This window comes from Suricata suricatta, chromosome 10 (assembly GCF_006229205.1).
Source record: "Suricata suricatta isolate VVHF042 chromosome 10, meerkat_22Aug2017_6uvM2_HiC, whole genome shotgun sequence".
Taxonomy (NCBI): domain Eukaryota; kingdom Metazoa; phylum Chordata; class Mammalia; order Carnivora; family Herpestidae; genus Suricata; species Suricata suricatta.
This window is the reverse complement of record NC_043709.1, coordinates 114,364,497-114,385,034: the sequence shown is the minus strand read 5'-3', so window position 1 is coordinate 114,385,034 and position 20,538 is coordinate 114,364,497. Positions and strand designations below refer to the sequence as shown.

At 38.4% G+C, this 20,538-nt stretch overlaps 1 protein-coding gene across 5 annotated transcripts in view; it reads left to right on the top strand.

Annotated features, from left to right (window-relative positions):
• The window catches only part of MINDY3 (MINDY lysine 48 deubiquitinase 3), a 90,440-nt gene extending 71,113 nt beyond the window's left edge, over positions 1 to 19,327 (top strand). For all 5 annotated transcript variants that reach the window (XM_029954551.1, XM_029954553.1, XM_029954550.1 and 2 more), the window contains 4 exons: positions 11,221 to 11,293; positions 12,659 to 12,746; positions 16,189 to 16,260; positions 18,378 to 19,327. In XM_029954551.1, coding sequence (XP_029810411.1) covers positions 11,221 to 11,293; positions 12,659 to 12,746; positions 16,189 to 16,260; positions 18,378 to 18,527 — 383 coding nt within the window. In that variant the 3' untranslated portion in view covers positions 18,528 to 19,327. The remainder of the gene's footprint in view (positions 1 to 11,220; positions 11,294 to 12,658; positions 12,747 to 16,188; positions 16,261 to 18,377) is intronic.
• Positions 19,328 to 20,538: the final 1,211 nt, after the last annotated feature.

The window sequence follows — 20,538 nt, the reverse complement described above, 5'->3', positions numbered from 1 at the left end:
GATAGAAGAATATTCGAGTACCTCGAGATATCAGAAAATGCCTTTCAGTTGTCTGCACAGGGAACAGATCTGCACACCAGGATGCCCACAGTATGTGCTGCTTGGCCACAACATTTGGGCACATCCAGTCCACTTAGGGATCACCCTAGGAGCTCCTGGTTCTCCTGAACAGGAGGGCACTACACCACAGGACCACTGCTTTCAAGACCAGAAAGGTAGGTGACCTACCAATGACACAGAAACAAGAGAGTCAGACAAAATGAGGAGAGAGCGGACTATGTCCCAAATGAAAGAACAGACAAAACTACAGAAAAAGAGCTAAACAAAACAGAGGTAAGCAATCTACCTGATAAAGAGTTCACAGTAATGGTCATAAAGATACTAACAGAACTTTAAAGAGGAGTGGCTAAAATCCATGAGAACTTCCTCAAGGAGGACGTAAATATTTAAGGGAGTAAATATTTAGTGCTTTTAGAATGTTTTTGAACTTAAGCAGTCTTCAGCTTAATATAGACTGCCACACACATGGAAAGTTATATGTGAACCCTCTGATTACACAAAGAGAAAGCATGTCAAACAAAACACTAAAGAGAACCATTAAACCAACAGAATAGAAGGGAGCAGAAAACTACAGTAACAACCAAGAAACAAGTAACAAAATGGCAAAATACCTATCAAGGTTACATTAACATAAATGGACTAAATGCTCCAAACAAAAGCTATAGGGTGACTGAATAGATAAAGGACAGTATTCATCTATATGCTGCCTACAAGAAACTCCCTACAAAAGACACATACAGACTGAAGGTGAAGGAATGGGAAAAGATATTTCAGACAAATGAAGTTTAAAAAAAATAAAAACAACTAGATACCAATACTTAGAGCAGACAAAATAGACTTTAAAAAACAGAGGCAGTAACAAGACAAAGACAGACATTACATAATGATAAAGTAATCAATCCATCCAACAGGAAGACCTGGGGTTTGTAAATATCTGTGCACCAAATATAACAAAACCTAATTATATAAAGCAAATATTAACAGACATCAAGGGCAAAATTGACAATACAACAATAATAGGAGGAGACTTTAATACCCCACTTACATCAGTGGCTAGACCATCCACACAGAAAATGAGCAAGGGAACAGTGACTCAAGAGCTGAAGTCAGATGCTTAACTGACTGAACCACCCAAGGTGCCCAGATTTCATTCCTTTTTCATCGCTGAGTAGTATTCCATTGTATATATATGCACCACATCTTCTTTATCCATTCATCGTCCATGGACATTTGGGCTCTTTCCATAATTTAACTGTTGATAGCACCTGCTGTAAATATCGGGGTGCATGTGCCCCTTCAATCAGCACTCCTGTATCCTCTGGATAAATTCCTAGTAGTGCAGTCGCTGGGTCATAGGGTAATTCTATTCTTAATTTCTTTGAGGAACCTCCGCACTATTTCCACAGTGGCTGCACCAGTTTGCATTCCACAAACAGTGCAAGAGAGTTCCCCTTACTCCACATCCTTGCCAACATCTGTTGTTTCCTAAGGTCTTAATTTTAGCCGCTCTGACCAGTGTGAGGTGTGGTTTTGATTATATTTCCCTGATGATGATGTTGAGCATCTTTTTGTGTGTCTGCCATTGCATGTCTTTTTTGGAAAAAGTGTCTATGCATGTTTTCTGCCCATTTCTTCACTGGATTATTTGTTTTTTGGGGTGTTGAGTTTGTTAAATTCTTTATAGATTTTGGACACTAACCCTTTATCGAATATGTCATTTGCAAATATCTTTTCCCATTCTCTCCGTTGCTTTCTGATTTTTTTTTTATTGCTTCCTTTACTGTATAGAAGCTGTTTATCTTGAAGGGGTCTCAATAGTTCACTTTTGCTTTTATTTCCCTTGCCTCTGGAGACATGTCAGCTAAGAAGTTGCTGTAGCGGAGGTCCAAAAGGTTGCTGCCTGTTTTCTCCTGCAGGATTTTGATGGTTTCCTATCTTACATTTAGGTCTTTCATACCTTTTGAGTTTATTTTGGGGTATGGTGTAAGAAGGTGGTCCAGGTTCATTCTTCTGCATGTTGCTGTCCAGTTTTCCCAGGACCATTTGCTAAAAAAGATGGTCTTTTTTCCATTGGATACTCTTTCCTGTTTTGTCAAAGATTAGTTAGCCATACATTTGTGGGTCCATTTCTGGGTTCTCTATTCTATTGGTCTATGTGTCTCTTTTTGTGCCGATACCACACTGTCTTGATAATTACAGCTATGTAATGCAGACTGAAGTCTGAGATTGTGATGTCTACAGCTTTGGTTTTCTTTTTCAACATTCCTTTGGCTATTTTGGGTCTTCGTGGTTCCATACAAATTTTAGGATTATTTGTTCCAGCTCTGTGAAGAATGCTGGTGCAATTTTGATTGGGATTGCATTGAATATGTAGATTGCTTTGGATAGTATCAACATTTTCACAATATGTGTTCTTCCTATCCATGAGTGTGGAATGTTTTTCCATTTCTTTGTGTTTTCTTCCATTTCTTTTATAAGCTTTCTATAGTTGTCAGTGCACAAATCTTTTACCTCTTTGGTTATGTATATTCCTAGGTATTTTATGGTTTCTGATAGAATTGTAAATGGGATTGATTCCCTGGTATCTATTTCTGTTGCTTCATTTTTGTTGTACAAAAATGAGATTGATTTCTGAACATTGATTTTATATCCTGCAACTTTGCTGAATTCCTCTATCAGCTATAAGAGTTTTTGGATGGAATCTTTTCAGATTTTCTGCATAGAGTATCAGGTCATCTGCAAAGAGTGAAAGTTTGACTTCATTGTTAATTTGGATGCCTTTTATTTTGTTTTGTTGTCTGATTGCTGAGGCTAGGATTTCCAACACTATTAAAAGGTGGTGAGAGTGGACATCCCTCTCATGTTCCTGAAATTGGGGAAGGCTCTCGGTTTTTCCCCATTGAGAATGGTATTAGCTGTGGGCCTTTCATATATGGCTTTTATGATGTTAAGGTATGTTCCTTCTATCTTGACTTTATTGAGGGTTTTTATTAAGAAAGATGCTGTATTTTGTCAAGTTCCTTTTCTGCATCTATTGACAGGATCATATCGTTCTTATCCTTTCTTCTATTAATGTGATGTATCACATTGTTTGATTTGCAAATATTGAATGAGCCCTGCAGCCCAGAAATGAATCTCATTTAATTTATGGTAAGTAATTCTTTTAATGTACTGTTGAATTTGATGTGTTAGTATCTTGTTGAGAATTTTTGCATCCATGTTCATCAGGGATACTGGCCTGTAATTCTCCTTTTTAGTGGAATCTTTAGGATTCAAGGGAAGTCTGGCTTCATACAATGAGTCTGGAAGCTTTTCCCTTTTTGGAACAGTTTGAGAAGAATAGGTATTAACTCTGCTTTAAATGTCTGGTAAAATTCCCCTGGGAAGCCATCTGGCCCAGGACACTCTATTTGTTGGTGATTTTTGATCACCAACTCAATTTCTTCACTGATTATGGGTCTGGTTAAATTTTCTATTTCTTCGCATTTGAATTTTGGTAGTGTGTAAGTGTCTAGGAATTTTTCCATTTCTTCCAGATTGTCCAGCTTGTTGGCATATAATTTTTCATAGTATTCTTTAATAACTGTTTGTATTTTTGTGTTGTTGGTTGTAATCTCTTTTATTTTTTATTTTAATCTATTTGGGTTCTCTTTTTCCTTTTGAGAAGTCTGGCTAGGAGATTATCAATTTTGTTTATTCTTTTTAAAAAACTGGCTCTTAGATTCATTAATCTGTTCTACTGGTTTTTTGGAGTCTATATTGTTTGTTTCAACTCTAATCTTTATTCTTTCTCTTCTTCTGCTGGCTTTGTTCTTTCTTTGCTGCTGCCTTTCTAGTTCCTTTTGATGTAAGGTTAGGTTGTGTATTTGGGACCTTTCTTGCTTCTTGAGATAAGCATGAATTGCAATATATTTTCCTCTTAGGACTGCCTTTGCTGCATCCCAAAAGGTTTGGACTGTCATGTTTTCATCTTCATTTGCCTCCATATATTTTTAAATTTCTTCTTTAATTTCCTGATTGATGCATTCATTCTTTAGTAGAATGTTCTTTTTTTTTTTTTTTTTTTTTTTACCTTTTTTATTTATTTCTTCTCAGAGAGACAGAGACAGCATGAGCAGGAGAGGGGTAGAAACAGAAGGATGGGGGCAGGGGGAGATAGCAAGAGAGAAGTCCAAGCAGTCTCTGTGCTTCTGGCACAGAGCCCAATGTGGGGCTTGAACTCATGACATGATCTGAAATCAAGAATCGGATGCTTAAGGGACTGAGCCACTCAGGTGCCCCTAGTAGTATGGTCTTTAACCTCCATGCCTTTGAGGGCTTTCCACATTTTTTTTGTGGTTGATTTCAAGTTTCACAGCCTTGTGACCTGAAAATATGCATGATATAATCTCAATCTTTTTATTCTTTTTGAGGGATGCTTTGTGATCCAGTATGTGATCTATTTTGGGGAATGTTCCATGTGCACTCGAGAGGAATGTGTATTCTGCTTTTGGATGAAAAGTTCTGAATATATCTGTTAAGCCCATCTGAATGTCCAATGTGTCATTCAGAGCTGTTGTTTCATTATTGATTTTCTTCCTAGATCATCTGTCCATTGCTGTAAGTGGAGTATTAAAGTCCCCTATAATTACAGTGTTATTATCTATACATTTGTTTGTAATTAATTTATATATTTTGCTGCTCTCATGTTGGGGGCATAAACATTTACAATTGTAAACTCTTCTTCTTTCTTTTTTAAATAGTTTATTGTCAGATTGGTTTCCATACAACACCCAGTGCTCTTCCCCATAAGTGCCCTCCACCATCACCACCACCTCTTTCCCCCCTCCCCCTTTCCCTTCAACCCCCAGTTCATTTTCAGCATTCAGTAGTCTCTCAAGTTTTGCATCCCTCTCTCCCCAACTCTCTTTCCCTCTTCCCCTCCCCCTGGTCCTCCGTTAGGTTTTTCCTGTTTTCCTGTTAGACCTATGAGTGCAAACGTACGGTTTCTGTCCTTCTCTGCCTGACTTATTTCGCTTAGCATGACACCCTCAAGGTCCATCCACTTTCCTACAAATAAACGTTGTGAAAATGTCATTACTGCCCAAAGCAATCTACACATTCAATGCAGTCCCCATCAAAATTGCACCAACATTCTTCTCAAAGCTAGAACAAACTATCCTCAAATTTGTATGGAACCACAAAAGACCCCGAATAGCCAAAGTAATATTGAAGAAGAAAACCAAAACGGGAGGCATCACAATCCCAGACTTTAGCCTCTACTACAAAGCTCACATCATCAAGACAATATGGTATTGGCACAAAAACAGACACATAGACCAATGGAATAGAATAGAGAACCCAGAACTGGGCCCACAAATGTATGGCCAATTAATTTTTGATAAAGCAGGGCTGGTTGAATATTCGCAAATCCATCAATGTGATCCATCACATCAACAAAAGAAAGGATAAAAACCATATGATCCTGTCGATAGGTGCAGAATAAGCATTTGATAAAATACAGCACCCTTTCCTAATAAAAACCCTTGAGAAAGTCGGAATAGAAGGAACTTACCTAAACATTATAAAAGCAGTTTATGAAAAGCCCACAGCCAATATTATCCTCAATGGGGAAAAACTGAGAGCTTTCCCCCTGAGATCAGGAACATGACAGGGATGTCCACTCTCACCACTGCTGTTTAACATAGTGCTGGAAGTCCTAGCATCAGCAATCAGAATATAAAAGGAAATAAAAGGCATCAGAATTGGCAAAGAAAAGTCAAACTTTCACTTTTTGTAAACTCTTCTTGATGGATAGACCCCTTAATTATGGTATAATGCTTTTCTTCATCTCTTGTTACAGTCTTTGTTTGAAAATCTAGTGTGTTTGATAGAAATATGGCTACTTTGGCTTTCTTTTGCCATCCAGTAGCCTGATAGATGGTTCTCCATTGCCTCACTTTCAATCTGCAGGTGTCCTCAGGTCTGAAATGATCTCTTGTAGGCAATACATAGCTGGATCTGTTTGTTTGTTTGTTTGTTTATTTTTGTCCAGTCTGATACCCTGTGTCTTTTGACATAGTTTCAGCGGACAGGACTGGTACTAACCCTATATGTCTACCCTTGTAGGTCAAGGCCCATTTGTCCCTAGCTGCTTTTAGAATTCTCTTTGTATTTTGCCAGTTTCACTATGATATGTCATGGTGTTGACCTGTTTTTCTTGAATTTGAGGGGAGTTCTATGTGACTCTTAGACTGGGATGCCTGTTTTCTTCCCCAGACTAGGGAAGTTCTCAGCTGTAATTTGTTCAAATAAACCTTCTGTCCCTTTGTCTTGAGCTTCTTCTTCTGAAACTCCAGTGATACGGATATCATTTTATTTCTTAGAATCACTTAGCTCTCTAATTCTCCCCTCATGATCTAGTGATTTCCTTTTCCAGCTTCATTTTTCATAATTTTACCTTACTTCACCTATTCTCTCCTCTGCTTCTTCCATCCTTCCTGTCACTGTGTCTAGTTTATTTTGCATCTAATTTAAAGCATTTCTTAATTCATCATGACCAGTTCTAAGGTCTTTGATCTCTGCAGCAAGAGATTGTGTGCTGTCTTCTGTTTTTTTCAAGCCCAGCTATTAGTCTTAAGACTGCTATTCTAAATTCTTGTTTAGATATATTGTTTAGGTCTCTTTTGAGCAATTCTCTGGCTGTCATTTCTTCCTGGATTTTCTCTTGATGATTGTTCTTCCATTTTGTGATTTTGGACAGCTTTTTGTCTTTTATGTGTTTTAGTAGCTTGTTACATATTCTGCACCTGCGAGTACTATGGAATTATAAAGGAGTAATACACTGTCCAGGGCCTGGCACTTTGGGAAGTGTTTTTCAAGTGTGTTATGGGCATTCCGTTGTGTTTTGGCTGCTGTATCCAGGTGCGTCTTCTGCACAGTTCTTCCTTGCTTGTTGTGGAGTGTTGGACCTTCTACCAGGTGTGCTTTGATTTGTTTATTGAAGTAATCCTGGAAAAAAGGAAGGGGAGGAGGAGCCAGATTCCAGACAAAGAGAAAAATGAAAGGAGGGGTGGGAGAAAAAAGACCAAGCCAAGAATCTAAAAAAAAAAAAAAAAAAAAAAAACCATTGCTTAATCCGTAGAGTGAAAGGAAAATAAAGAAGGAGATACATAAAAGGTGTAAAAAGAATAGCATGAAAATGCCTGATTAAACAAAAACAAAAAAATTAGGTGTGTGTGTGTTTTACACAGACACACACAGGATTTAAAAACTGACCAAAAACAAATCAGAAACAGAAAAGGGGGCGGGGCGGGGGGAAAGAAGGAAAAAAAAAAAAACAGACAAAAGCAAAAATAATAATAGTTGTCTGTGGGTGCTGGGACCGGGGGCTGTGCTGGTCTGGAGGAGAGGCAGCGTGGTGGTGTCCGTGTCAGTCTCCCACGGGCAGTTACCAGGCACGGAGGGGCGGGGTTTGGTGTCAGCGGGTCCGCCTCCACTGGGGGCCGCTGTCCTTTTCCCTGCAGCCCCACCGTGTTGGTGACGGAGAAAAATTGGGTCCCCCCCCCACAGTGTCTCCTCCCCAGACCTCCCCAGACCTGGTATGTGAAACCACTCTGTTGAGGCGGCCCGCAAGGAGCTGCTGGTGCTTGCTCAGCCGGTCCTGTTGCAAGGTCTCCCCGGGACTCGGAACCTGTGATCTTAAAAGGACCCTCGGTTCTGCGGTTCTGCGGTAGCCCCACACCGCCCTGTTGATAAAAGGCCTTTGGCAGGCATGCACAGTCTTCTGCCCTTAGGGAGGCGATCAAGCCTCTTCCCACCTTCCTGGAGGAAGGAGACTCTTCTGTCTGTCACAGTGTGCCCCTGAGGTCACGGCCATGCCTCCACACTGGCTCCCCTGCCCCCAAGGCGGCTGCACCCGGCAACTCCACTCCAGAGAAAGTCGCCCACTTTTGAAACCTCCGTTTCTCAACTCCTAAGTGTGTGTGCAAAATAGAAACTGTCAGTGTCGTATTTTTTGTTCCCCAGTGGTGGTCCGGAGATGTTTTCCCCTTGTCCTAACTCAATACTGCGGTTTCATGATCTTTCCCTTTTGTCTCTGCACGGCCTCCCCATTTTCTCTCCCCCAGTTCACGTACAGGCCCCTCGTTCCTGCCACGCTGTCTCCCTTCACCGGCAGATGGATTTCCTGGGTGTGCCAGGTGATCTGACCAATACAGCTGTTTGAGGGACAGGGAAATCCCGGTTCCCCTACTTCTCCATCTTAACTCCTCCCCTTACATTTTTAATAAGATAGGTAAAGTATAATTCAGTGTTTAGTAAAAATAACTATTTGACTAAAACAAATGGCATTATCTTTTAATTTCGGTTTTATTTTCTGTTCCCAAGAAACTTGACACTCTTTTTAATTTTTTTTGTTTTATTTATTTTTGATAGACAGAGCATGAGAGGGGGAGGGGCAGAGAGAGAAGGAGACACAGAACTGGAAGCAGGCTCCAGGCTCTGAGCTAGCTGTCAGCACAGAGCCCGATGTGGGGCTTGAACCCACGAACGTGAGATCTGACCCGAGCCGAAGCCGGAGGCTCAACCGACTGAGCCACCCAGGCGCCCTGACACTCTTACACCTACAGTGGTTTGAAAATGTACAGTCCTAATGCTGTTGTGTTTTGCCCACCCCATCCCCATATCCTCACAAGCTGGATACTTGGCTTTCCTCCTGAAGCATCAGTTGAGCTAATGAAAAGACTTGCCAGGCTCTGCCTTTTATTCTCATCTTTCAGAACAAAGTCCTGATTGGTGCAAATGTTCTTAGCTTATCAGGAAATTGGTAACTCACTTAACTATCATTCTCTTTCATCACTGGTTTTTTACATTGAGTTAATTCCTCCTCTAAGACTTTAAGAACTTGACGCTTTTTACAAGCTGTTGATTAAAAAATTCATTTATTTTTTATTGATTTATTGATAGGTATAGATAGATAGCACGAGTGAGGCAGAGAGAATTCCAAGCAGGCTCTGAGCTGTCAGTGCAGAGGCTGACACGGGGCTCAAACTCATGAACCATGAGATCATGACCTGAGTGGAGATCAGGAGTCTGATGCTTAACAGACTGAGCCACCCAGGTGCCCCCAAAAGTTATTTTTAAACAGCTTTTCTCCTTTCAAGTCCTTTCAAACAGAATTTAACTGTACTGGAGCATTGACGTGGTAACGGCTTATTAGGATCATAACTGGTACACCCTCTCGTTTTCTCACACCTCCTGGCCCCAGGTCCTCTGAGCTTTAAAACCAATGGAAGTCTATTTTATGTTTATCTGGTTAATTCAGCAATGTGTTCAAGCTTTAGAATGCTGCTCCCGTTTGTTTTGTCAGCAAATTGTACTCACATTTCCTCTGCTGTGGGTCTTGGGATCTTTCCACTGTGTCTCTATTTGCATATCCTGTAAGGAATTGGTTGCCTAAATACTAGATGATTTAAGATTCATTTGTTTTCAGACTTAAGAATTTCTTATTCTAAAGAATTTGTCTGATAGTTGCTTTGATATGATTCAAGTAACATCAAAACTAAGGCTTTAAAAGGGTAAGCCATTTCCAAATCCCCTCTAATCATCTCGAATGTACTAAAAGTCTTAGATATATTATGAAAATTACATTACCATCTAGCTTTAAAATACTGTCTGTGCCAAATGTAGAATCGCCGGCTTGCTGGTTGCCGCCGTGCTCCAGAAGGTCCGTGTTTAAGATACTCCTAGGCATCTTACACTTACTTTGGGATGTTGATGCTTGAGGATAATCGTGTTTGAGTCCAAAAGGTTGGTTGTTTTCCCAGTTGTTCTCTGCATAGTTTATGCAGCCAGTTAGGTCTCTAATTAGGGCAAGAAGAGAGAAAACTGCCCACCATTCAGTGCTCCTGGAGAACACTGTAATAGACTGTCAAGTGGCTATAGTGATAGCCAGAACACAAGGAGGCTGATGCAGAGATTCCGTCCTGTCAACTAGTGGCCAAGTAAAGCCTAATTTACATGTTGAGAGCTGATTATACTCTGACTTAGCTAAGCAGATTACTTTTCTGCCTTTTAAACTCATCAGTGTTAGGCTTACAAAGCCTGAGTACTTTCGCAAGTACCTTCAAACACGTTTACTCTCTATACCTCAAATTATTGATAACCTGACAATTTGGAATTAAACCTTCACCTTTAACAACTGTACAAGTTAATCCTAAGTGATTCTTTGCCTTTAGTCAAGGCCAATTTTGTTTCAAATGGGTAAGCATCTACTTAAGAGGTTTAAGACTTTAAAGTCTTTATTTCCTTTCTGATAGAGACAGAGTATATGCCGCCTCGTGGAAGAACAGCTCCATTTTATTCTGTAGTAGAATTACAGAAGCAGGGCTTTTGTACGTCTTGTTCTCCATGAAAAGACTTTGTTTTCAAACTAATTCCTGAAAAGGATATTGTGTTGGAGGTTGATTTAAAGCTGAAACGGTCTTCAAGAATGAGTAAATGGGTAGAGAAACTCAGTCACTGCACATTTAAGGCAATGAACTTAAGCGCTTGTTAAAACTGTGATTTCAAAATGACCTACACGCTTTCTTTCTGTGTCATGTTCCATTGCATCATCTGAATGTGGGCCATTTCCCAGTGCTATTCCCTCAACAAGCCCAAGAAAAGGAATATTTTCCACTAACTAGTCTTCATCAACTATTTGATTCTATTCTGAGTTTCAACTTTTGAATTTTCCCCATTAATCTATGGCTTTTATTTAAAGCAAGTCTGTAATAGAGATTGTTCTTGATCTTATATTGTCAAATACTTAAATAATAGCTCATAATTAACATTCTTTCGAAAAGCTAAGTGACATTAAAGGAATTTGTTGGTAAAGGCTGATTTTCGCTGGATTTCTTAAAGGGAATTTACATTGTTTTATTAAAAGACATACCTAATTACTAAATAATTACTATAACTTTAAGAAGTAATTTGGCTTTAAAGTTTCCTTGGAATTCTCAGAAGGGATGTGGAGTTTATTTTATTAAAAGCTCACCTTAAAAATGCATTTTTGCCTCTGTGCCCAAGAAAACTAAGAGTCTGACCATAATAGCCACAGTTGCCTCTTACGTGATTTTTCTCATAGCATGTCTTGGCAAAACTCTTATTCCGAGATGTTTCTGCTAATTTTTTCCCTAGATAATGGATTCATACCTGATTCACTTCTAGAAGATGTGATGAAAGCGTTGGACCTTGTTTCAGATCCTGAATAGTAAGCTAAATAGGACGTGTTATTTAACTGACTCAAAAAAATTATTACTTTTAAAACATTGAAAGTTGAACTAGGTTAACTAGTCCAATAAATGGTATAATCCTAATCACTGTATGTGTTCTAAACTGATTTCCAAGGGGAGCCATCTTGTTTATGTCACTGTAATTTGCAAAAGAGAATTGAATTCCGGTAATTTTGGTTACTGACAATTCTTAAGAGGGAAAGGAGGGGAAAGGTTAATTTTTCCCCAAATTCTTACATAGGTGGCTATATATCACCTACTTAATTTTTGTTTTTTCATCAGAATACATAACATACCTTCATTTGTAAAGTTAGCACACTTGGTACACTTGAGTTAGATTTTTTTTCTAGAAGTAGCTGACAGATTGGACCAGGTTCTTCATTCTGTATATTGGTCTAGTCACATTTATGTGACTATAAAGTAATAGGCCCATAGTAAGGATTAATGATGCAATATATTAAATATGGCCTTGCCTTATTTGTTTCAGGTCATAACCTGCTACCCTTACTCAGACACATTCAAATATCCCATCCTTTGCATATTGTATATAATAAGGTACATTTACCCTGGCATTTATAATTTGAGAGAGAACATGAAAAATGAAAATTTTCTAAAAAGACCATTTTCATTTTTAAAACTTTGCCTTCTTCCTAGTCACACATAACACCTTTCACCAGCGTTGGCCACACGTACTCCATGGTAAGGGCCCAGCACAGCAGCCTTCAGGCCAGGCTGCTCCTGGGACAGTACAGTACTTGCCCCTGCTCTAAGTCATGCACTTGAGCTCGGTGAGAATTAGTTTACCTCTTTACCCTTCAGCTCACATTGTCTGGGAATTTCAGGCTTCTCTCTCACTTGGTTCTTAAAATTAAGACTTTGAGAGATGGTTTTGGTTATCTAATGTACCAGCACCTTTCAGTGTTGTTCCTTTTTCTCTTTGAGCTTAAAATGAACCTTTTTTTTTTTTTTTAAGTTAAGTGCTTCATTTGATTGTTAAATTCAGGCATACCTATGAAGCAAAGAGAATTTGCCTTGGGAGGTTATAAGCCTGAGTTTATAAGCCGAGGTTTTTAAATTACTTTACCTAATAAGGAACAATATTCCAAAGTCATCATCGTAATTTAAAAATTCTAAATAGTAACAGATCACTCTGGTTTAAAAATAACCAAGTTTTGGCAAATTAGATGTCATTCCTGTGTATTTGTCATTAAGGGTCTAAAAAGAACAGTTCATATGATTTTTGGCAGTCAGATGTATTATAGTGCTAGTAATTTAATCATGAAAGAAGAAAAGTAAGTTTTTTCCTTTGGTATCCACTGTTTTTTTTTTTTTTCTTCCCATAGTATAAATCTCATGAAGAATAAATTAGATCCAGAAGGATTAGGAATCATATTATTGGGTCCATTCCTTCAAGAATTTTTTCCTGATCAGGTAACATAGTTCAAGAAATGCACGTATGGTTTTGTTCCATTGGGATGAGCATTTTTTGATTGTTTCAGAATTTTTTCTATTTGTTCAAAATGTTCTAACATGGAGATAGAAGACGAAATACTTTCCCCCACAGAGAAGGTAGAAGAATGTTTCAGTACAGTAATGCAACACTTGGGAGGGGGTCGTGGAAAAGTGTACATACATCAGTAAATACGTACTATGAAAATCTTCTAGAAGAAGCATAACATTCAGAACTATTGGAGTAAAAAGACAGAGATGCTCTTTATCCATTTGTACCCCTAATTTTCCTTCTCCCAGGTCACTGTTATTCATAGATGGTATGGATCTTTTTTGATGTTTTTAAATATGTTTAAATAAAGGTAAAGGAGTGCATTTGTAGTGGAAACTGCTGTGGTCCAGGAGAATTTTAGCTGAGTGAAAGAACCTTTGTGTGGAGCCCTGCCGTTTCCATCGGCTTTGATAGGAGTGTTCCATCTGCACTGTTGACATGCAGAAGGCATGGGCTGTACGACTGACTGTTTCCTTCCTGTCCCACTGGAGGATTTTACTGCTAAACCAAATATGTAGCCAGGTATACTGGGATCATTTTATCAGATACCAGTGCGGTTTAAGTTAAAGATCATTGTTTCAATAGCCAATTTCTTTCACCTCTCTTACAAAGGAGATGTACTGCCAGGAAGCAAAATTGGAACAAAATAATGGAGGGAAAATGTCAAGATAGAATTGTTAATTTGATATTTCAGGCTTAAATTATCTTTAACAGGGTAGATAATAGTGTTGACGTTCATCCTTGGTAATTGAAAAAGGAACCCATGTTTTCTAAATATAGATCTGTTATGTTACCATGAGTAAAGAGTATAGTGAATTTCAAAAAGTAAGTATCACAAGATCATTATTAGACTTCTCAAAATTTTGATAGATGCCTCATGGAAAAGACTTTTTTTTCCCCCTACATGACAGAATGACCACTAGATTTTGATGTCCACTCTGTTCACACCCCCAATGAAACTACCAGGGTTTTCTGAAAGTTCTTTTTTGGAACCTAATACTGTTTTAGATAGCTTAATAAATGTTCAGTACATTTTAAAAACTGCATTAAATTTAGGGGATTTTGACTGGGGAAATGTAAACAGTGGGATAGTTACCACACCCTTTGGAACTGTATATCCTGGATGTATGAATTACATGATAGGACTTACAAGTATTCTAAGAACTTATTAGTTAAAAATTAATATTTGAATTGTACAATTCCTTGAGGTAATTAAGATAATTTTAGTCCCCTTGCCTTTCAAAGTGTAATCTCTTAGGAGGTTTGTAGAAATGCAGATTCTCAGGTCCATCCCCCATCCTAGGGGATCAGAAACCCTCCAGTGGATTCTAATGGTGCCCGATTCACCTATTCCATTCTGAACTTTCTGTGTCCCACAGCACTGAGGTCTTCTTCCTCATAGTCTCAGAGCATAAAATGACTGTCTCTCATTCTGTCCATTATTTACTTACTGTCCATCAGGATAGTAACACTCAGTAAACATTTAATCAACCAGGAATAAATGAAGTTGCAAAACAGTTCAGAAGGACAGCCAGGAAAACATTTATCTAACGTCTGTAATTACTACAAATGCTTAAAGTAGGTGCCATGGAAGAGCATTTCTTTGCCTCCTCGGAGAGAGGCAGATTGGAGGGGAGTGTGGGGGCCTGAGGTGAGGGGGTGGAGGACAGACAAGCATTTCGAGGCATTGTGTTTATAATAACAATAGCAGAAGCACCTCCCATTTTTTGAGCTCACAACTGTGCACCAGGTACTGTCTGCCTTATAACTCAGGTGCCGTTTTGGCCCATTTTGGCAATGAGGAAATTTAGGGTTAGAGAATTTAAGAAAATTGCTTGCGATGATACAGCTAGACAGTGGCTGATTGGGGCGTTTAGTGTGGGTACTTTGCCACTGTGTCACACTGCCTGCTGCTGGTAGTTCTGTATTTTCGCCCAATTGTTAAACGGAACTAAAGAATATATAGATCTCCTTTTAAGTTAAAGTACGTTAACTCCGAAAATAGCCAAATTACCTCCTAAGTAACTAATTTCATTCACTCATGTATACAATTAAGAAAATGAACAAGTTATTGATTTGTCTATATCTTGTAAAGCATTTTGAGTAGGATTTAATTTTTTGTAAGAGAACTTAGATTTATTAGATCTTGAAAAATGAGAAAAGAGGTTTTTTAAAAATGTGCAAAGAGCTGACAATAGACTTACATGTTTGTCATGAGAGAGAATCAGCTGAGAAGGTAGATTAGGTCCTGTAATTTAGGATTCTTGGTTGCACAGCCTGAAGTGACTGAAGTCAGGGGGAAGGTCAGAGCTTCAGCGGGGGGTAGCTTAGACAAATTCAAGAACTGAAGCAACAAGCCTAATGAGGCCATAAGGCCCTCGCCGATTCTTGCTCTAGAAGGTTGGAGCTACCATTCCCAGCAGCTCTCTTCTCTACATTCCAAAACTGGACCAAATTCTAAGGCAGACCACAGGGCCGGCTTTTGTCCCCTACGCATCCTTGAATCAGTCACAGCAAGGAAAACCAGGAAATCACTGGACCCAGGTGGGGCCAGACCATTATGGCCTCAAATGCCAGGTTCCGAGAACGGAACTTGATCTTTAGCTAACTGGGAACCCAGGATAAGGCAGTTGGGCTAACATGATCAAACATTCCTGAAAGTTTAGTAGAATAGCAAGTTCTAGGATTTTCCTTTTTTTTTTTTTTTTTAATTTATTTTGAGAGACGGAGTGCAAATGGGGGAGGGGCAGAGAGAGAGGGAGACGCAGAATGGGAAGCAGGCTCCAGGCTCTGAGCTGTCAGCACAGAGCCTGATGTGGGGCTCGAACCCACGGACTGTGAGACCATGACCTGAGCTGAAGTTGGACACTTAACCGACTGAGCCACCCAGGCGCCCCAGGATTTTTTTTTATTGGATATTAAAGGCTCTGAACACTATAATTTAACAATATCTAGATGAAGTGGGTGATGTGGAAACCCCTGATATTGTGAGCCATGTGGGAAATACTGGTGCATAGCTCTTGTTTGCAGTGACATTATTTACAGCTAGAAAAAAAAAAAAAAGGCAGAGATAATCTTTTAGGAAACATTTTTGTGTTTTGGAGTCTTGTCTTTAAACAAATATATCCTAATGAAGAGCCTAAAATAAAAATAAATACTTCGCCCCACTTTCCAATCTCTTACCCAGAAGCAATTGTTTCAGCTTTTAGGTTTTCTGGAGATAACGTCTAATAAGTTTCTTGCTTTATTAAATAATTTGCCAACCAAAGAGCATGAATTTAAGCAACTTGTGTTTTCCTTTCAATTGGTAACTAGAAATTGCCAAATATCAAAGTATAATTTAAAAGTTTAATAGTATTTTATTTACACTAGGGTTCCAGTGGTCCAGAGTCGTTTACTGTCTATCACTACAATGGATTGAAGCAGTCAAATTATAATGAAAAGGTATGATAATTCACATATTAATTTGTCTTCACCTGAATTGGTAACTGTATCAGTATGTAGCAAGGTTTGGTTCCCATAAAATTGCTACTTGAGATATTCTCTTTGCTATTATGGTCTTGCTGATTCTTTTCAGGTAATTAGCTTTGTTTACCCATAAAATATATAGATAATATTTGCATTTACTCAATAATAGCATTAGATACAGCTACTATTAGAAGGAATAAGACCTAACACAGCCAGGCTGATTTCATAAATAAACTGAGGAGGGCTGTACACAATCGTAGTGTCCTATTTCAGAGCGAATCTGAGACTAAAAGTTACTTTTTCATAACAAAATATGAATGCAAAGATTTTTTTCACAATTTATCACCATCTATAGCAAAAAATAGATAGAACAGAGCATCCAAGTTTTATTAAGGGGTTAATGAGTGCTTCATCTAGATTTTGAAGTTTTACAAAGCCTAGTACTAGGAGGTATTGTACGGTCGTAAGTATTTGCCTACAGAACCCCGGCAAGGTAGGTCCAACATTATCCATGTTTCACAGATGAGGCATCAGTGACAGGGAGATGAGGTGACTTACCAAGGTTCACACAGCAAGTCATTGGGCAGAGCAGGCATTGGAACTGAGTTCCTGATTCCCAATAATGTCCTTGGTCTGCTGGGCCATGCTACCTGTATGTAGGAAGTTTTCAGATCATCTTTTTGTTAGTAAGACACTTGTCATGAGCATGATTTCAAAACAAGATCTGGAATCAAAGATGAAATATTAATGGGACAGTAGTCTGTAATGTATGCTGTTAAGTTGTATGCACGCATGCACTAGCACTACGGTGAGCGGCACTGCTTCCCGCAGGGCAGGGAACAAAGTCTCTGCGCAGTAGACAAAATGACAGTGCTGGCCATGTGGGAGGGGTGTGCTCTGCCCGGCGGGCTGAGGCCTCGGAGGCAGGTCACGGTACTCTGCCCAAGAAGGTCTGCTCCAGTGCCCTAAATAAGTGAAGTTCCTTGTGAAAAATAGGGCTTGCTTTATCTGATAATAATAATAATGAGTTAAATTCTGTGTGGACAGTTATTCAAAAAAGGAAGTTTGGCTGTGGGGAGTTGAAAAGTGTGAGTTGTAGCTTTATTATATAAAATTTATTTCATCAAAACTAGAAAGTAATACATTACTCAAAATAAAGATACAAATGTGTTTTTACAGAAACTCATGTAAAGTTTCTTTGGGCTCCTTAGTCAAACAGCTTATAGCTTTTACATTGGATGAACATCATTACAATCATGTGTATCAAACACTGAACACATAAAAATAAATTTTGGAAGAAGGCAGTCTGTATGTGTTCCTCTTACAATTAATGACTGACTCATTTAATGTACATGGTGAGCCCTTATAGTGAATTACGGTATTAGTATATATTATTTCACAGATAGTTCTCAAAGTTTTTTCCAATATCCATCTGCCCATGTACTTTTTATAGGGAATCATCACCACTGTAGATAAAATACCTGGTTGGTTTTATCTGTCTAGCATTTTCTATAGGTGATTTTTGTTTCTATCCTGACATCCTTAATTTTCCTCCATGATTTTTGATGCAGTACAGAGAATACTTATGAATAGCATTACATAATTATTTAATATAGTATCAAATTTCATGGACACACATGAAATTTGTGTTGCTTCCAGCTCTGGAAATGCGACACTAAGTCAAAGAAAATGAAGTCCTCCTCAGAATCCATAGCTTTGTTTCTCTTATAGTGTGTACTCTCATGAGGCAGCGTATCCAGTGCCTCAGTTATATAAATAAAATAAATATTTCTTCCAAGGGGTATATGTTAATTAAAGGATGATTTTTCTTTTCTTTTATCAGAAACAACCCGCATGTGCTTTAGTATTCACATAGGCTTCATGAGCTACAAATCAACTGCTATCAGTTTAAATGCCCATCACCCTCTTGTGTCCAAACATATTTTCACAGTAATTAGCAAGCAGATCTTCTTGCTCATAATTTCTATCAAAAACTAAAGTTTCACATGAAATAATATGCAATGCTCAGATTGTTAGCATAAGAATTTGCTAAGAATATTGACCGACCTCTGTGTCTTTATCTCGTTCCACAGGTCATGTATGTTGAAGGGACCGCAGTGGTTATGGGTTTTGAAGATCCCATGCTCCAGACAGACGACACTCCTATTAAACGCTGTCTCCAAACCAAATGGCCCTACGTTGAGTTACTGTGGACCACAGATCGCTCTCCATCACTGAACTGACTCGCCCGTGGCTTTAGCTCGTAATAGCAGATGTTGAAAGACGGACACAGGACTGGCGGTTGACTCCATTAAGCTCTACACTGGTATCACGGATTTAGCTGTAAATAACAAATAAAAACACATTTTCAGTGTTTAAGATATGTTTAAATTATTTGTTTTAAAGCTTTATGTTAAAGGTTACCCTATTTTAACTCTTTATGTGGAATTTACTAGCAAAATTAAGCTTTAATCAAAGTTCATCACTTTTACAGTCAGATAATTGGTCATTTATCAAATTACAAACATCCTAATACTATATGATATTTGTATATTGAGCATCAAAGTTACTATTTATAAACCACTTTGGGTTTTTATTTCATTCAGACACAAGTCATTATTTCAGTGACTCTGGCTGGCGCTCTAGCAGTCTCAACATTGAAAGGCAGAAGAGTTTAAATCTTTAGTTGCCATTAGAAATAATGAGACGTAACAAATTATCAACCTGGATTCTTTGCCAATTGGCTTAGCTCTGGCATGTTTATAAAAAGTAGAAACTATAAGGGAACATTACCATTTATTCACTGATATATAGAGGACGTATTTCAAAAAATGATAGGTAAGAGAATCTGTCTGATAGTCTTAACACTGTTAACTTTAACTGTATTGCCAAATACACTTTTCCAAATTTGCCCCAGCAGCCCTATAAGCCAACTTTCTTGTATATTTATGTGATAAATGCATGAGAACATCTGTTATTACATTAGTATATTGCATTATTTATTATCCTGGTGGATGGTCTAAATAAACACGTTTTTCATTAACTGGAGCTTTGCATTTCTTACATTAGCTGCTCCAAAGAAACGAATATTTTACAGTGTTTCTACCCGGCAGAAAGCTAGAGGGCTTTCTATGGTGTACTCAAGAGCAAATGCCTTGAAAAGTGAGGTTGAACCATCTGCTAAAACGGATTCAGGCAGCCAGGAGTGCCAAAACCCTAACGAAGTTACAGAAGCTCCATCCTGTTTATTTCAGAGAGAAGTTTGCTTCAGTAGGTTTGTTGCCTAGCAATTTGAAATGTGAATAGCCAGCAATACTTTTGTTCCTTCACTTGGGAAGTTATTTGTCAAGTATCCTCCTAGGTATTTAAGAACTAAATTTTTATCTTCAACTGAGTGTGTATTTCCTCTGTGAATTTATTTGGGGTTTTATTAAATGTAATTTTCCTAGATGTTATCAATTCTAATAGAAGTAGGCTTTAGCCTAAGAAAAAAGTGGCACAAGATTTTATGTGCGACTTTCAGTGACATTATGTTCAGGACTGTGATTCTAGCTACTAAAATTACAGCTGTACAATGTCCTTTTGGCTGTTGTTAATCTTGGCTACTTCCAAATGTATATAAAACAAACTCTGGCCCTAAATTCCATAGGATTATGAAAAAGCACAGATTTTCTCATAAACATTGAGCCTACAAAATAGCATCTGCTTTTTACTCTTGCTGCCTAACATAACCATCCCCAAACTTCATGGCATAAAACAATCATTTTACAAATTCTGGGCCTGAATAGTTTAAACAGAACACAGTGGAGGCAGGGCTTGTCTGCTTCTCAATCTACAGGTGCAGCGGGGAGACTGGGCCACAGCTCCCACTGATAGATGTAGAACACCAAACTGTGGATGCATTTTCTTTACACACACATGTGGAACACTTACCAAGATAGATAGACTATATGCTGGACTAAAAAGCAGTTGAAAACAATCTCCAAAGAGAAATTGGGAGTTAGAGTATATGTTTTGCAGAATTATAATGAAAATAAAACAGCAAAACTTACAACTAAAGCAATGCTTGGACATGAACAGCTTTAAATATATTAGAGAAGTAGAAGGTTTGGAAATTGGAAAGCTAAACTTTCATCTCAAACCCAAAGTAAACCAAAGAAAGTAAACAAGAATTTTTAAAAGGGTGTTTATGTGCAAAGGAATGAATTTGTACTCTTACCTCACACCATATGCAAAAACTATGATCAGAGGTCT